Below are 19,032 nucleotides of genomic sequence, written 5' to 3'. Positions count from 1 at the left end.
GATAATCATACCTCCCAGTCTAACAGACTATTGAAACAATGGACCCAAGAAATTAGAATTTCTCTAGGGATTCCATGTTAGAAGAAAAAGGCTGAGATCTGTTGCTAGCCAGAGAGAGAGAGAGAGAGAGAGAGAGAGAGAGAGAGAGAGAGAGAGAGAGAGAGAGAGAGAGAGAGAGATTGTGTCTGGGAGTTTTCAGACAGTTCTCACAACTAGTCAGACCTTCCTTTAGGGAGAACCAAGAGGCAGTGATGATGAGGGGGAAACTTGGACAATGATGATGGGTGGGACTAACAGTGTAAACTACTTAGTTATGCATAACTAAAACCCAAACCTTGTGTCAAGACCCCAAACATGGGCCTGATGTGTACCACTGGACCTTTTAGTTCTTTCCAATGTGGCAACCTCCCTTTTCTGCTTTTCACTATTCATGGAGTCTTTAGTTAGTAGAGTCTAGCCTGTTAGAGATGTCAGGGCCCGGGCTCAGACCCATGTGACTCTGGTTCATAATGATGTTCTTCCTTTCTAGTACCTAAAATAGCCCAACAAAACAAACATTATAACAGGAATTGGGCTAATAGAAAGATGAAAAAGATATGTAGTCTATCCACGTATAGAGCACATTGCCATGCTGGCAATGCCAGTGCTCTTGGACGAACTAGAGGTGAGACCCCCCCCAGAGCTCTCAGAGTGTGCCAAGGGAAAAAAACTATGTCCTTCAACGACTACTCATATCTATCATCACTGATCTTAATGTGTTTTAGGAAGCCAATATATTTGCTATCTAGTGCTGATGATAAAGCATATCTGCTATTATTTGCTGTTTATATCACTTGATACTGGTTTTGTGCCAGGAAGCTAACTTATACCAACCAGTTCTGGTCATTTGTCAAAGCAAAAACAGCACACACACAGGCAGGTAGCCACTCACATCCTACCAGCTGTGTTTCTTGGTGTGATTTTGAGACATGTTGTGTCAGAAATTCACACACTTAGACAACTGCATGAATATGTGCATACATTGTCCAGACTAGCCCTTTGACACTGGTCCCTCCACCTCCATATGTGGTAACTTGTGTTTTATTGTCGTGGTGGTCCTATTCTCACTGATCTGGTTTGCAGTCTAACCTTCTCTCCTATTGCTGGGACCTGCCATGGGGGACTCCAGACCTTCAGTAGTTCTTGCTGCATTCTCAGCAGGGGCAGCCAGTTCATCCTGCCAAGACCCAGCCCCATTTGTAGATTCGGGATCTAGCTCTGGGCTTTGCACCGAGTCGGGCACTGACTCGAATGCGCTGTTTTCCTCCTCCTCATCCTCTTGTGAAGAGAAGACTGTGCTCTCAGAGATCTTGGCGCTGTCCACAGAGGAGAAGCGCGTATGGCTGGCAAACCTGTTGTTGCCATTGTAGCAGGAGCTGCTGTAGCAGGAGCTGCTGTAGCAGGAGCTGCTGTAGCAGGATGTGCTATAGCACGAGGGGCTGCAGCATGAGGCATCACAGCCCTCGCAACTGTGGTCCGCTCCTTGTTGGGGGCTGGAGTCACTCTCGCTCCCAGTGCTGGGGTGTGCATCCCCATCCTGGCCAGCACCAGTGCTTTTGGATAAACCAGAGAAGTGGCCCCCAGAGCCATTAGAGGGCGCCATGCATAGAGTAGCCCCCTCACTCTCTCCATCTTCCATGGACTGCGGGTCAGCAGCTATTGTGTCCACCTCGCTGAGCACATCTTTTTCAGAGGACTCCTTAAGGGTTGTTTCCTCCTCCAAGGCATCCTCCTCCTCTGTGGTGCTTCCTCTCTGAGCCGAGGGCATGCTATGCAGAAGGGTGTGGATGCGGATGTAGTGTGTCCTTGGGGTCTCAGGGTCTCCGCAGGCAGATGCAATCACTGTCTCAAGCTCCGATACAGGTAGGGAACATGGTCTGCTTTTCTTTTTCACCGAGGCTCTCAGCTGCAGTGCAGACTCTGCTTGTTCCAGGGCAGGAACATTCTCTTCTTCCTCCCCCTCCTCATCCTGACCCTTCTCTTGCATCTCCTCTCTGGCTCCATTTTCTGGCACTATTTCCTCTTCTACCTTGCTACCTAGAGCTGCACTCTCTTCTGGCAACAGCAATGGTGGCAAATCCTCATCCAGGTGAATTCCCTCTGCTACTTCTTCGGCACTCATTGTGGGCTCAGTTTCATGTTGCTCTGGGTCTTGAATCTCTCCAGCCTCTTCAGGTCCTTCAGATAAATTGCCATCATCTCTAGTCTCCAAAGTACTCGCGGCTTCCTCAACTGGTCCGGCATATTCCTGGTTTTGGTTTCCTGTGTTGTTCACTCCATCCCCTTCACTTGGTGACTCTGGCTTCAAGTTCTTGCAATATTCTGGAACATCTCCAGGAGGTTCCCCATTGCTGCTTTCCACCGCACTGTTCATGACACTGTCCTGTATTTCTGCTGATTCAGGCTCAGTGCTCACAGAGATCTCCTCATCATCTGTGGGCAAGAAGAAAACTATGTCATTCTTTCCAGAAGGGCAATGAAAGCTAGTGTTCTGTGTAGGCACATGTAAAATGCGGCAAAGGTTCTCTAATACATACTGTAGATGAGTGGATGAGGGCTTCTCACTCTCTAGATTGCTACTGGAAAATTCTGCAGAATCCTCTTTATGTTAATGATACTTTCAGCAAGGCTATTAGTTTACAATTCCCTTTCAAGGGATTACCAAGAGTTTTGTTTGTTTGTTGTTGTTTTATGTCCCAAATCTAGTTTTTATTCCACCTTGAGATCAACTGTATTTGTCACATACAGTGGCTTTCAGAGATGAGGACAGCAGTATTGTTTATAATTCCTTCCACAACCCTAGGCAAGTTAATTACATTTGCTTAAAACATTTCCTGTGGATCATCTTGCAAGATGATAGAATAGCTAAGCCGGGCTCTTAAGCTGCAACAAAGATGGAAGTCATCTGCAGTATTTAACAATAAGAAACAAAGTTCTCCAACCATACCACCATTCAAGGAGAAGCAAACACTGTTTAACTTTGCCTTACTTGGCTGGGAATGTATCAGATTGGTATTCCCCTTCAAATGCATGAGCACACTTCCCCATTTGAAGAAAACATAAAGGTGTCTTTCTGTACACACTGAAGGGCCAGTCTTAGAACAGCAAAAGGCTGAATCTGACAGGATAAAACAAGTGTCTTCTTACAACCTAGTTAGTAATTGGGTGCTGTAAACTTCATTAGCTTTAGTAGTAACTCATATATTTGGTTCAAGATGACTTCACATTTCTCAGCATGGCTTACATTTAGTATGGGTGTGTGGGAGAAGAAAAAAGAGGATTATGAGGCGTCTTCTCATAATAACTGTTTGGAAATATGGTTTGGTATGGAAAACTGAATACAAGATGGTTCTGAAAATGTGGTTATAATCTTCATTTTCCCTGTAATACTATAAGAAAGTCACTGTATAATTGTAGTTCTTCAGAAATGTGCCATTCTTTAGCTCATAACTAATCTGTAACTAGTTACTAGGTGAAGGGATGCTTCATATTCATCCACTCTTTCATTAATGAATTTGTTCATGTATAGGGTGACTAAACAGCTTTTGAGCATCTATAATGAGAGGTTCTGGCAGTAAAATAATAAGACACAGTTTTGTATCATATTGTTGATCTTTATCCTACTGTGTAACCCTCTATCTTTGGGTGATATGGGTTAAGAGGGACATTTTCACCAAGGAATTAGCAAACCTGGCTTCTAAAATAGGCCACTGGCTTCTGGGACTCAGATAGAGATGAGAGAACTACAAAGCCTATGATGCACTTGGAGAGTACTATGGTTGTTTGTGTTGTAGTGAAAAGAACCACACTAGAACACTAGCCTGGAACACGACATGAAGATCATGCTGAAAGTACCTGCATGGATGGAGGATGTGATCTCAAATCGGAATTGCAGCTGTCCACTCACATGATCAGTTGGAAGCCTGCGGCCAAGTGTGTAGCTGACCACCCTATCCCTAGAAGGAAATAAGCACCATCACAGATTTTGTAATACACTATCCTGCTAAAGACCCCACAGTGTGCTTTCTATACCAGCTGGTGGGATAGGCAAGCTTAGAGAAACCACTATAACAGAAAGTAAGGGTATCTCTGGTGACATATGTTACTACCTTAAGATACCTGTGTTGGCATAGAAGGGTACTCTCTCAGCCTAGACACTTGGGGGAGGGCCTAGGCCCTGCTCCAAATGATATGACAGACTGTGAAGACTCCCCATGGAAGGCCTCACCCTCCCTGGGGAGCAGAAAGGGGATGGGATGGTGATTGTTGAGGGGGGATAGGGGAGGATGGGAAGGTGCGGGAACAGAGATTGACATGTAAAACAATCTTGTTTCAAATTTAAATAAAAAATTATCAAAAAATAATAAAATAAAATAAAATAAAATAAAAAGATACCTGTGTTGGGTCAAGGACAAGGAAATTCTTATCAAATATTCTAACTCAAGGGTCAGAAATCTGCAGCTCATATTTAGCCATCACATTTTGTTTTAGTATGGCCATGAGCTTTATTTTTAAAGATTTGGTGGAAAACACTTAAATGAGAGTAAATTGTATAAAATTCAAATTTAAATGTCCATCAACACTGTTTTATTGGAGCTCAGCGATACTTATGAGTGTAGACACTGACAAGGCAGAAGACTTAAACAATTTAGACAGAGACTGTGACTTGTAAATCCTACAGTATCACTCCCTTTGCAGACTGTTTGATAATCTGTGTTGTACAAAATTAAAGGGACAAAAACTGTAAATGTTTTTACTTGATTTCCCTGTGGACATTGCCATTTCTAAATATGCCCTTGGCAATGGATGTGCCAAAATATGTAGGAGGGAATATATGTAATGTATAAGAATAGATGCCATGATAGTTATTGGAAAGCCTGTGCTGAGCTATGGAAAGCCACCTGCTACAGGATGGAGCAAGACACGTTTGTGTCACTTCTATATGCACCAAGTATGGAGACACTTATTGACTATTTTGGATTCTGGTGCCATACCCTTTAAAGTAATTTTTAAGTACTGAAAACAATCTAGCCATGGAGATATAAATCTAAAGTTGTAATGACATATTTTCATAGCAATACAGTTTTTACAAAGCAATTTCCCTGCTACCTTAGCTAAGTTAGGGAAAGTAGTTCTTTGGGAGATCCAAGGATAAACAAAGGTATACTCCATAACCAATTGTTAACTCTATATGAATTACACTAACTTGTTTATGTGATATTCAAATAAAATATGTCATAGGATGTCAGTATTAAAAGATTTCCTAGAAAAATTGACATTATAAAACAAACAAAATAGTCCAATGACCCATTAATTTAATATTTTCTTCAATAAAGTATGGCATAGTGTTTATTGTCAGAATTCATTGTATGTTAGAATTAAAATATTATATGGAGATATAATAGGATGGACCACAAAGTTCTGTCAATTTAGAAAGGGTATTGGTTAATATTTTGAGGTATGTCCACTATGATCATAAGAAATACTTTTTGAATCTAAAACTGAATTGACATGGGAACTAAAGATGATCATATGGTGACATGGTAATTAAGTTCACTATATTTTGTACTCACTTTCTAAGATTTCCTTTCTTTGCTTTTAACCACTCAGAAACCCAATAGTTTCTGAGCCCCTGCCATGTAAAAAGTATTGAAGTTTATCTTTGTGTCCTGAGGCTGAAACCTATATTACCCCCACAGAACCTGCCTTTAATAGCTTACAACTAGTTGGAGAATAAAGGAAGACCAGTAAATAATGACCTATGTAGTCAGAGACACTCCCAAAGGGAAGATTAGAGTTGAGTTTAGAGGCCAAAAGACAATTGAAATATAGTGCTTCAGTTTAAGGAATGAAGAGAGGATTGGAAATAGTGTGTGTGTGTGTGTGTGTGTGTGTGTGTGTGTGTGTGTGTGCGTGCATTCTGAGGATGTATCATGGCTCAAACCAAATGACTGCTGCTCTGCTGTTTCATGTCCATTGCCCAGTAATTTGTTGCTACTTACACTGGAAATATCTATAATGAACAGGATTGTAGAAGTGGTCTCTACAGGTATGGATGCTTCAGGCTTTGGAAGAGGAGGTGGAGTGTCAGGAGGAAGTGGAAGAGTAGGAGATGGAGAGCTTTAAAACCCAATAGGATAAGTGTGTCATCCATCAGAGGGTGGTAGGGAATAATCTCACCAAGGCTAATTGTTGCCTGTACTTTATGCTGCCCCTTCCTCCAAGTTGAAAGAATACTAGGAAAATCAAACTAACCTTGCTGTCAGGTTAGGGGAGAACCTCTTCTACCTCAATTACTTTTTTTCCCCTACCAGTGAAAGGCTGGCATTGCAAGTCAATACTAAAAATGTACTCAGTATAGGAAAGTGGATGAGCCCTCTGTGTTGCTGAAATGAGCTGGAGAGTTCAGCCAGCAGGAAGCAACTGAGTATTTGGTAGGCAGGGGTGTGTTCACTGCTGGAGTATCAGAAATCTTACCAAACCCCTCTCTTTGTCCTCTTATCCCCCACACCTGGCAGAGCATTAGCAGTGTGAGGGTAGGAGAGGAATGAAAAGTATGGCAATAACAGACTAGACAATCAGTTGCAGGAAGTTTGGGAGAGGTTGTACTTGGTCTTTGGAGGGGGGCAAGTGTGTGTTTAACCTTGACTTATCCCTCATAGGTCTCACTTTCTTATGTGAAGAAGTGATAATACTTAAGTTATACAGGTGTTATGAGAACCAAATGAAAAAAAAAGTAATAAGGAACACCAATCCCTTTTAAGTTCCTACTATGTGCCAGTGATAATGTTAGGCTATTAATACCAGGGGGTTGTTCAGTTTTCACAAACATATATGGGTAGTGGGAACATAGTCTGACATGTGGCAATACCTCATATGTGTCAACTTCCTTTTGTTTGAGGAATTAAGGCATCTTCATGAGCATACAGCTACACACATGTTATCAGGTACTAAACAAATCCCAAGAGAACTTCAAATTAAAATACCCAAAAAGTCTGCATAATATTTTTCATTCCTTTGGTATTACTCTGTGACTCATAGCATATTGATGATATACTGATAACCAAAGACCTATGCTAATATTTTCATATGTAGCACTGTTAGCTAAGGAAATACACATTCTATAAAGAGATGATATAATCATAGTTCATTTAATAAAAACTATGAATGAATATGAATGCAAAATATTTAAAACACAAAGCATATTCTCATATACAATTGACTTTTGGAACCAACATTAATTGCTGTCATTCCTTGAAAGTGCACGCTTTCAATATTTCATCTGGAATTTTCTGCAAGTAGCATATTTTGAGAAATTCTACCCAAGAAATATAACACTTCATCTGGGAATGGAATGCAGTATGTGGTTAAATCCTACATACAAGACAGGTAAAGGAATGAAATACTTTCCACAGGAAAGGCCAACTTTAAATTTCTATTTATACAGAAAGATGTGTATTGCTTTTTCAATATTGTCTTATGATTTTCAATACACTTTAATATGTATTATACAAACTGCACATGACTAAGAAGAAGGGGAAGTATTTAATTGATTATCATGGCTCAGGAAATGATATTGATGGGAGAGGCCCAGCAACCAGGGCCTCTGTTTTTGGTTTGTCTTTCCCTAAGACTTTATAACAGCAGCTGACAAGCCTTCCTGAGCAAAGCTTATAAGTAGAAACATGGCCACCTCAGGCACAGTTTACCCTATGGCGTGTCTCTCCAGCAGTCTCTGAACAGGCATTGACAGCTTTCCCAAGAAACGCTTGATGATGGGACGGCTCTTGGCAAACTTGTCCTTCACTTCAATTTCTAGCACATCAGTTGGCAAAGAAACAAAACTGAAATGCTGCAATGAGAAACCACATCATATTAATTAACTGGGAGGTTCTAGGGGTGGCCAATTCCCAGTACCTGTGCCTTGGCATTAGTAATGTGGTGAGACCTGTTTATTAATAAATGAGAAATGACAATTATAGTCTCCTTTGGATATCAAGGTAGGAGAAAAGGCTGTGAAACACTATCCTCTAGACTAAATATAACCATGAAAATCATTACCTCATACCAACAGTGGTTACCTTCACTAGGCCAATGTATCGACAATCAGTCATGGAAGTGGGAGGGACTTGTGAGACTATACCATTCACTGCTGAACTTTGGCTATTGGTGGATTCTGAGAGAGGGAGGGTCATTGTTTTCTGTTGTACATCCTCTGCTGACCACACCAGGTTCCAATGGACAGCTCCCATGGTCACGACAATGGCTGTTGTTAAACCCAGTGGGTCACAAGAGCAACAACAATAACAACAATAACGAAACCCTAAAATCAACAGGCTTGAAAGTGCAGAAATTGGTGTGGAGGAAAGGGGCTGGACATAGCTGGCAGGCAAATAAGAGAAGGTAGGGATTGAGAGGGGTCAATATGCTCTGGGTAAATGGGTAGGATTATATAATATCAAAATTTGATTAGATAAAAAGTAGTTAATCTTTGATAGTCAAATACACTTCACACAAGTTGAATAAAAATCATTTATCAGGGCCTCATACATTAGAAATGGGAAAGGTGGGGCAACAGGGAATGAGATTTAAGGAGAGAGAGAAGAGGGGTAATTATCATTAAAGTTGTCTGAAAGAGACATAGAATCCTATTACTTTATTTTTACTTAAAATTACATGTGTTTAACTTTTATTTTACTTTTTAATTTTTGAGAATTTCATACACAAATTCTGTTTCAAAACATCAATTCTCATCTCTCCTTTCACCAACTCTTCCAATGCCTCCCTAGTTCCTTTTCAACTTCATAGCCTATCTTTAATACACACACACACACACATATATATGTATATATGTGTATACATATATACATATATACACATATATTATAACAGTATATATAGTATATTCTTTAATATACATATACACTATAACTAACAATTGTGTATGTTAATGTAGTAATTTAATTATTTTATACATGCATATATCATATACATTAGTAATATGTATAACAGGTTAATTCAAGCTACATCACCTGGGGTGATAGTACTCTCCCCAAAATTTATAGACTATATAATAAAACACCAATGCAAGGTATGGGGAAAATCTCTTTTTAACTTATTAGCCAAGGGGATCCAAAAGACCCCATGCAAACAATATAGGGTATTGCATTGCCCTTCATTGCCTGAAGATACCACATACTTCAGACACAAAACTTGGAAGAATCCAGATAGTATTAACTTGGATGCTTCCTCCCTGAGGATTAGCTCTCATGGTATCAGAAGAAGCTCTGTAAACTGCCAAGGCGGGGAGGGGAACAATCGACAGTCCTATCCAGCTGTAACATCAATGAATCATAAAAATCACTGGGATGGAAAGCTATTCCAAAAGTGCAATAGTGACACTTTTATCCTGGTAGTAACCAAAACCAGCTAACTGAACTTAAGGCCTTCTCATTAGGAAGGAATTCATTCCTGGTTCTGAAAATTAGTGGCTGGAGAGGTGGTGTTACCTAGAAGAGAACCCACCACTGCCACTTTCTTAAACCAGTGCACCCTCTAACTGCAGTGTAAATACTGTAAGTGTACCTCTCGGGCCTCATCAAGGAAACCTCTGGATGCAGTAGACAGAGACCGTTGCAGACAGCCTCAACTGGACAAGTGCAGAGAACAAGTGACCATGGAGTTTATAGGCCCAGTTGGTAGTCTGCAACTCAGGCCTTATGTATAAAGCGCAGGGAACATTGCTGAAGAGGAGTCTTCATATGTGACAGGAAAGTTGCCACCATGAAATCTCAAAAACAAGGTTGCCATAAAACCCAAAAAACAAAACCAAACAAAAACAAAAAGCCCAAAACTCTAACAACCCTGAAAAATGACACTAGCAATTGACTTGCCAAAGTGGGTGGGAGAAATCTTATGAGGCTCCACACTAGGTAACGAGATACAGTTGACAAGACTGAAGGGCTTGAGGAAGCCATCAACCATTCATGTGGATCACGATCATTTGGAAAACTCTGCATCCTAAGTACTGCTGAATAAAAATCAAAAGTGGGCACCACAGATTATAAATACCCCAAAGCCAAATGGTGATAACCATATAACCAAAATATAAGTGGTCCTGATTTATCAGAAATTCTATCTTTAACACAAACACAAAATATAACAATCCTGCCAGCATGATCCAGTAAAACAAAACTAGTCAGTTATAAACAAATTAATGTAAACATTATCTTAAAAAGAAGTTTTCCTCTATTCACACTAGCAATTCTATTGTCCTTGTTTTACTCATCTTTAGGCAGTCATGCTGGTGAGACTTATAGGTATAGCTTCTGAAATTGCTGTGGGAAATAGTCTCACAGTCCCCCAAAAGGACAAAGGTCTTGAACCTGGTCTGCTGTCCAGCCCTTGTCTGTTTCTGTGCTGGAATGATCTTTAGAATCTCATCCTTTAGGAATGTGCCCAGGAAACAGTCAATAATCTTGGATTCCTTAATGGGCAGGGAGAACAGACAGATCTCTAGGGACTTGATCTCCATGTCCTTAACCAGGTGGCCCAGCTTGGGATCCACTCCTCCACAAGCCCAAGGCCACAGCCTCGACCAGGGCCCTTGAGACCGCTGCTGAAGCCTCCGCGGAAGCAAGCTGCGGCCTCCTAATCCTGGGTCCCTGGGACCTCCGGGGCCCTCCCGATGCACAGGCAACGGTCATGTTGGTCTTGGTGTTAAGTGTCCAAGGAGGTAGCCACTGCTATCCGAGGGGCCATCATCTTGGCCAAGCTTTCCATTGTCCCTGTGCAGAAAGGTTACTCGGGGAATAAGATCAGCAAGCCCCATACTGTTCCCTGCAAAGTGACAGGCTGCTATGGCTGCGTTGGTGCGTCTTATCCCTGCCCCCAGAGGCACTGGCATCGTCTCTGCTCCTGTGCCTAATAAGCTACTGATGATGGCTGGTACTGATGATTGCTACACATCAGCCAGGGGCTGCACTGCCACCCTGGACAACTTTGCCAAGACCACCTTTGGTGCCATCTCTAAGACCTACAGCTACCTGATCCCTGACCTCTGGAAAGAGATTGTGTTCACCAAGTCTCCTTATCAGGAATTCACTAACCATCTTGTGAAAGCTCACACCAGAGTCTTTGTTCAGAGGACCCAGGCTCCAGCTGTGGCCACTACATAAGGGGTTTTATATAAGAAAAATAAAGTAAATTAAGTCTGTTAAAAAAAAGAAATAATCTCCCTGTTCCTCTGGCTCTCCCCACCCTCTCTTCTGCAATGATCCTTGAGCCTCAGGACTGAGAGTAGTACTGTTGTATCAGTTGTGGTTCTCTGTAATGGTCTCTGTCTGTTGCAATATAGGAGGGTTCAGAGGGGAGAAAATGTGAGGTGGAGATAACATAATGATATTATAATTCAATAAATAAAGAATTTAAAAAATGATAATATATGACAGCCAGTCATGAAAAAATATCAGAATTTTTCTCATTTATACTTTATAAACTGACCTATAGCTGTAAGAAAGGGTTTAATTTATCACTTAAATTGGAGTCCTCCATGATGCAACGCACACTTTTATATGGCAATAAAATTTATTTTTCCCTAAATTGATATGGCTTTATTTTTGATGTCATATAAAGATGGCATCATGGAATAAAGTCTTGACTGGTTGTTGCAGAGCAAATAGTCTTTCATTGATGTAACTAAGGCATCAGTGTGAAGGTGATATTATAATCCAAAGGGTAAGATGGCTTTATGCGAGATCAAGCCAGATCAAATCCTGGAATGGACAGGGAGGTGGGAATGAAGTTCAACCCCTGAGGAGCTATATGTGTGTGTGGTTAAAAAGCTGCTGTACTATAACACTATAGGCTAACAAATTAGAAAACCAGTTCCAGGAATAGGGTACCTTTTTTGAAACAGTTGTTGGTGAGGTTTTATATGCTTCAGTTACTGATTACACACACACACACACACACACACACACACACAATCTATGTATCTATGCATGCATGCATGTATGTATGTATCTATCTATCTATCTACCTATCAATTAATCAATCATCTACCTACCTACCTACCCACCTACCTATATATCTGGTAGGTCTATTTATATCCCTGTGAAGAACCTCTACACAGATCTCTGTAAAGACTGCGTCAGTTTGTATTATTACCAACAGTGAATAAATGTTTCTTTTTTCCACATCTATGCTAGCATTTGTTGTCATTTGATTTTAACCATTATAATTAAGGTAAAGTAGGGGTGGATTTAATCTTCATTTCCCTGATGGCTTAAGATGTTGAATATTTTAAAATGTTTCTTAGTTATTTGCATTTCATTTTTTTGAGAACTCTATTTAGTTCTATGTTCCATTTTTGAATTAGGTTGTTTGGCAGTTTTTCTTTTCTTTTCTTATATATTTTAGATACTAAACCATCTGTGAGATATATCCCTAGGAAAGATTTTCTTTTTAAAATCTGCAGTCTGCATCTCTATTCAAACAATTTTGTCTTTCTGTCTGGAAGTTATTGTTTTGTTTCACCAGGTCTCATTTAGTAATTGTTGGTCTCATTGCCTTAGATATATATGTATCTTTATACTCCAATACTATATATGTATGTGTATATATATATATGTATATATATATGTGCATGTGTGTGTGTGTGATATTATTATATATTATACTCAAATTGTTTATTGGGTATGTTGAAAGAGAAAATAAATGGCCTGGGCAGTAAAGTAAAATACTACCTGCAGCTTATAGCAATGAGTCACATAAAATAAGGGGATTGGATGCATTGTTTTGCTGGGATGAAATTTCTTTGTATGTAGCTTCCAGACATGTAATTTATACAATAAGATAGAGGGCAGTCCATATGGTATCATTCTAGTTTAGCTTGGCTTCCATCAAGATAAGTAAGTTTGTGGCTTTGTAGGAAGACAACTGACCCTGCAGGATTAAACAAACAAACAAACAAAATACAAGCAAGTAGTGAAAAATCTATAAAGTTGGGTCTGGTGAGCTAGCTCAGTGGGAAAGGGTTCTTGCTAGCAGGTTGATGAGCTGAGACCCATCCCTGAGTGGGAATAGAGACTTTTGTTCTGCAGGTTGTCCTTTGCCCTCAACACACTTGCTGTGACACACATGTCAACCCACATGTGCACACTAAGATTAAGAAAGATGATTATTTTTATGAGTGTGTTTTTGTGTGTGTGTGTGTGTGTGTGTGTGTGTGTGTGTACCATGTATGTTCAGTTCCCATGGAGGCCAGAAGAAGGCTTTAGATCCTCTGGAACTGGAGTTATAAATGCTTGTTAGACACCATGTGGGTATTGAGAATCAGACCTGGATTCTCAGGAAGAGAATCAAGTGATCTTAACCACTGAATCATCTCTCTAGCTTTGGGTTGTTTGTTTTCTTTATGTTTAGTTGTTGAGTTCTTTGTATATTCTAGATTCTAACCCTTTATGTGACTGGAAAAGATTTTCCAGTTGTAGATTGAATCGTCACTTGAATGATGATATACTTTGTTGTACAGACATTTTTTAATTTCATGAATTCCCATTTGGTAATTGGTGGTTTTAATTCTGCTATCAGTGTTCTAGTCAGAAAGCTGATCCCCTACCCCTCCCCCCAATGAGTTCAAGTATATTTTCTAATTTTCCACTATCAGATTTGGGTTTGGGTTATAAGGTCTTATGTCAAGATCTTTGGTACACCTGGAGTTGAGTTTTGTGTGTGGCAAGAGATAAGGATCAAGTTTCTTTTATTTCACATATATCTACTCAGCAACATTTGTTGAAGATGCATTTTAAAATTTATATTTCTAGTTCACTTTTTAAATTTTTAAAACAATCTTATTTTACATACCAGTCCCAGTTTCTTCTTCCTCACTTTCTCCTGCTCTCCCCACCTTCTCTCCATCGCCCACCCCCCCCATCCACTCCTCAGAGAGGGTGAGGCCTCCCATGGGAAATCATCAAAGTCTCTCACATCATTTGAGGCAGGACCAAGGCCTTCCAACCTGTATTTAGGCTGGACAAGGTATCCCTCCATAGAAAATGGGTTCTAAAAAGTCACTTCATGCATTAGGGATAAATACTAGTTCCACTGCTAGTGACCCCACAAACTGCCCAAGACACCCACTGTCAGCCAAATACAGAGGGTAATATCTTCTTTTCTCCTAGTTGTTTTAGATTATTGGGTTATATGTAAATATAGAATTTAAGATTATTTTTTCTGAGAAGAATTATGATGGTATTTTGATGGGAATTGCATTGATATTCTAGCTTGCTTTTAGTAGGATAGCGTTCTCACAATATTAGTCCTACCAACCCAGGATCATCCGGAGTCATTCTACCTTCTAGTGTCTTCTTTTATCTATTTTATCACAATCTTAACATGTTCACTGTACAAGCTTTCAATTCCTGTGTTAGATTTGGTCCTACATATTTTGTTTTTCTTGAGGCTATTGTGAATGGTATTAGTTCCTTGATTTCTCAGAATATTTATCACTAGTACATACAAATACTACTGTGTTTTCTTCTTTTGTGTGCATTAACTTTGTATTGTTCCCCTTTGATGACAGGATTTTTCAGCTGTAGAGGATTTCTAGTGAAGTCTTCAGGGTCTTTAATGTACAGAATCCTGTCACCTGCACATAAGGTTACTTTCACTTCTTTACTATTTGTATCCCCTTTACTTCTTCACTCATCTTAGTTCTCTAAGTGACAATAGAGAATTCTATATATTTCTATATTGAGTGGAAGCAGGAGCATAATCATCCTTGTATTGTTTTTGATTTAAGTGGCAATGCTTGATCTTTTTTCTCCATGTAGCAAGATTTTGGTGGAGAGATTAAGGTGTACTGCCATTTGTTGAGGCATGTTTCCTTATCCTCAGATAATCCCTGGCTTTTATCATGAAGGGATACTGGATTTTGTCAAAGGTCTTTTCTGTATCTAATGAGATGATCATGTGAATTCTGTCATTTTGTCCCTTTTTGTCATGGGTTGTGTATATTGATTTATGTTTGTTGAAGCATCCCAGAATCTTTGTGATGAAGCTGACTTGATCATTGTGGATAATCTTTTTCTTTTCTTTCTTTCTTTCTTTCTTTCTTTCTTTCTTTCTTTCTTTCTTTTTTTTTTTTTTTACAAGTTTCTTGTTTTTTTAAGTGTATTATTGGGAAGTTTTACATCTATGTTAATCAGAGATATTGACTATTGATTTAAGTTTTTCCTTTTTTGTTGAGTTTTGTGTGCTTTTGATGTAGCTTTATAAAAAAGAATTTTGAGATGGTCCCTTTTTTGTTCTGTGAACTATTTTGAGGAACACTGATGTTGGTTCTTTGAAAGTCTACCACAATTCTGTGCTAAATCCATCTGGACCTGGGTTTTTAAAGTTGGAGATGTTTACATTACTGTTTCTATCTCACTGGGTGTTAAAAATCTCTTATTTGCTTCATCATGATTTAACTTTGGTAGGTCCATATATCTAGAAGTTCACCTATTTCTTTTATAATTTCTAGTTTGCTAGAATGTAGATTTTAATTTTGTATTTTCCTTCAGCATGTGTAGCAGTATTTACCTTTATCTTCAATATTATTTATTTGGGCACTTTTCCCCCATTTTGGGTAATTTGGCTAAAACTTTATTAATCTTGCTTTACATTTTTTTTAAATTTTTGTTTCATTACCATTTAAATTTTTATATAATTATTTCAGCCACAATTGTGATCACTTATTCCAGTCCACTTCTTTTGGTGTTTGTTTTTGTTTTCCCAAGGTCTTTAGGTGCATCATTTTTTTTCTTAATTTGAAAGCTCTCAACTTTTTATATAGGCACACAGTGCTATAGAGTTTCCTGTATTGTAACCAATAGATTTTGATATGTTGTGCTTTCATTTTCATTAATTTGAAGGATTTTTTTCTTTTAAAAAAATTTGAGACAGGGTTTCTCTGTGTAATGCACTAGCTGTCCTGGAACTTGCTTTGTAAACCAGAGTGGTCTTGAACTTGTAGAGATCCGCCTGCCTCTGCCTCCCAAGTCCTAGAATTAATGGTGTGCACCAACACTGCCCAGATCCATTAAAGGAACTTTTAAACTTCATTCTTCATTTCTTCTTTCACTCAACTGCCTTCAATAGTGTGTTGTTTAGTTTCCACAAGACTGTATACTTTCTGTGGTTTCTGTTGTTATGATATTAAGTTTTATTCCACTGTAGTCAGATGGAATTTAAGATGTGACTTAATTTTTCCTATATTTGTTGAGACTTTATTTTTATCCTACTAAGTGGTCTCTTTTGGAGAAAGTCCCATGTGAAGAATGTGTGTTCTTTAGTGTTTCAGGCCTGGAGGGTTAAGTTTCAGAAAGGAAAGCAAAGGGTTGACTAAGGCTCTTAGTGTGATATTTTTCAGTTTATGGTCTCCTGGAGCTGAAGGGTTAACTGTGATTAAAAAGAGACAAGAACTATTGAAGTAAAACCTTTTCTGTATTGGGAGAGTTGATGCTGGTTAGCTGAGCTGAGAAATTAGTGACAATTTAGATTGCATCCCTGAAATGCAATCCACTGGGAATACTTCCTAAGAGTCAGCACACAGAAGCCTTGGTATAGAGGGGATGACAGCTGTACCTAATGCTAACAGCTGAACTTGGTAGTGTTTAAGAGTCTCCCAGGTGGCACCGGTTTTGAGGGTATGAAACAGTCATGGAGAGCAGGTGAGGCTTGTGAGAGTCCCTACTCCAAATGACTTGACAGATTTAGATGACTCCTCCTGGAAAGCATCACCCTGCCTGTGGAGTGGGGGTGTGTGTGGGATGGGAGGGTGGTGGTGGGGTGTATGGGAGGGAGGGAGGGAGATGGAACTGGGACCTATATGTAAAATAAAAAAAAAATTTAAAAAAAGGGAAAAAATTAGAAGAATCTCAAACCAATCTTCAGGAATCTGGTAGGACTCAGGACATCTCAGGCAGTGGGAGCCAGAAGTTGACAAGGAGAGGCTAGAATCCCTACTGAAGATAGGGAGCTGAAAGAGGGAGTAGAAGGTGTGGCACACATAGTCCTCAGGAAGGCCTCGGGTGGATGGTGCACAAATGAGGATTTGCAAGTGGTAGGAATAAACAGAAGTAGAGGATTTTAGCTACCATGTAAGAATACCAATTACATTAAATAATCATGATTTGCAATAAAATTGGTTCCAATTCTTAAATCAAAACTATATGTGATCACGGTTTTAAACTGAGCTCCTGCAATGGAATTCAGCAGACCGTGATAAAATAAAAATGTTCTCATTCATATCAAAATTCAAACCTAAACAAAGTTATTATTATTATAAAATATTTCCCCTTTTTAAGATTATAATATAATTACATCATTTTTACCTTCCCTTTCCTCACTCTAAATTTTTCCATATACCCTCCTTTCCTTCTTTTCAATGTCATGACCTCTTTTTTCATTAATTGTTTATATATATTTGTTTATATTCCTCATATACATATAGTGTACACACATATATTCCTCATATAGATAAATGAAACCACCTTAGCCTGTATAATGTTACATCCTATATGTATGTTTTCAGGGCTGACCATTTGGTATTGAGTAACTGATGGTGTGCTTTCACCTCTGGAAGACTACATCTCCACTTACAGTATTCCTTAGTCGAACATCTAGGGTTCCTTAGTTCTTTATATATAGGTTGAGACCCATTGAATGGAAGAAAGTCTTTGCTAGCTATATATTCAACAAGTATTAATGTTTAGAATACAGAAAGAACACAGAAACTCAAACATTAAATAAATAACACAATTTAAAAATAGCTCCTGGAAATGAATAGAAAATGCATTAAAAAAGAAAGAAAAGAAAATGTCTAGGAAACACTCTAAAAAATGGGCTCTATTCCCTGGTGACTCCATCTTTTAGGGAGATCTCAGGATTCACTTAGCTTTTCCCCACCTCTCATCCTTCCCTTTTAGTCCATCTCCATTCCTTTGTGTCAGCTGTCAATATGCAGAAACATTTTCTACCAGCGGCCATTTAGATCTCTTCAGACTTATTCTTAGTCCTGTAGCAGCCTGATGGCAGGAGACCTTACTTCCCTCCCACTTCAATTCCCTGGACATTACTTTTTGGTGCAGCTTCGTTTACCCCACCTCTGTTCCCGAGGACGCTACCTCCTGGTGAGGATGCTGGTTTCCTGCAGATCCCCTCAGCCTTTCCCCCTAGCTTATTTCCACTCTATTCTGTCACCTCTCGACCTGTAGGAGCACTCTGTACCAGGGACTCAATAACCACAATGCTGGCTTAGGACACAGAATAGGTGACATAAATCAAAGAATGGCACACACACCCAACATAGGCAAGACCAGATCTTAGCACTAAGAAACACCTCAAACACTAAAACTCTGGATGTCTAGATTAGATCCAGCACAAAAACACAAACATAAATAGCCAAGATAATATGCCTTATTTAGAACTCAGTAACCCCATTGCAATAGGCCCTGAAAAATGTAATTTTGCTGAAGCATAAGACAGAACTTCAAAATAGCAATTATGAATATATCCAAAGACCTTAAATGTACATGAATAAATGTATCAACGAAGAGCATAAACACACAACAGTTGAATGAAGTAATAAAAAAGTTAAAAATATTTAATAAAGAAATATAATCACTAAAGAAAATCCCAACTGAAATAAAACATTTAGGATGGCAAACAAAAACCTCAGAGGTAGGTGTCAGCCTCACCAACAGACTACAAGACAGGAAAGAGATAATCTTAGATATTAAAGATAAGGTAGGAGAAATGAATATCACATTCAAAGAAAAATGTTAAACCTAAAAAGAAAGGAAGAAAGAAGACAAAGAGGCAGAGAGAGAGAGAGAGAGAGAGAGAGAGAGAGAGAGAGAGAGAGAGAGAGAGAGAGAGAGAGATACAGGCACAAAATATCCAGGAAATCTGGGATACTATGAAAAGACCAAACCTACAAATAATAGG

General features: G+C 39.2%; 1 protein-coding gene across 1 annotated transcript in view; it reads right to left on the bottom strand.

Moving 5' to 3' along the window:
• Nucleotides 1–19,032, bottom strand: part of Hecw1 (HECT, C2 and WW domain containing E3 ubiquitin protein ligase 1) — a 245,792-nt gene that overhangs the window by 62,322 nt on the left and 164,438 nt on the right. The window contains 3 exon segments of the mRNA XM_051194725.1: nucleotides 1,129–2,472; nucleotides 3,895–3,995; nucleotides 7,749–7,891. Of these exon segments, the coding sequence (XP_051050682.1) occupies nucleotides 1,129–2,472; nucleotides 3,895–3,995; nucleotides 7,749–7,891 (1,588 nt within the window).

This window comes from Phodopus roborovskii, unplaced genomic scaffold (genome assembly GCF_943737965.1).
Source record: "Phodopus roborovskii unplaced genomic scaffold, PHOROB, whole genome shotgun sequence".
NCBI lineage: Eukaryota > Metazoa > Chordata > Mammalia > Rodentia > Cricetidae > Phodopus > Phodopus roborovskii.
This window is presented reverse-complemented; position numbering and strand designations above follow the sequence as displayed.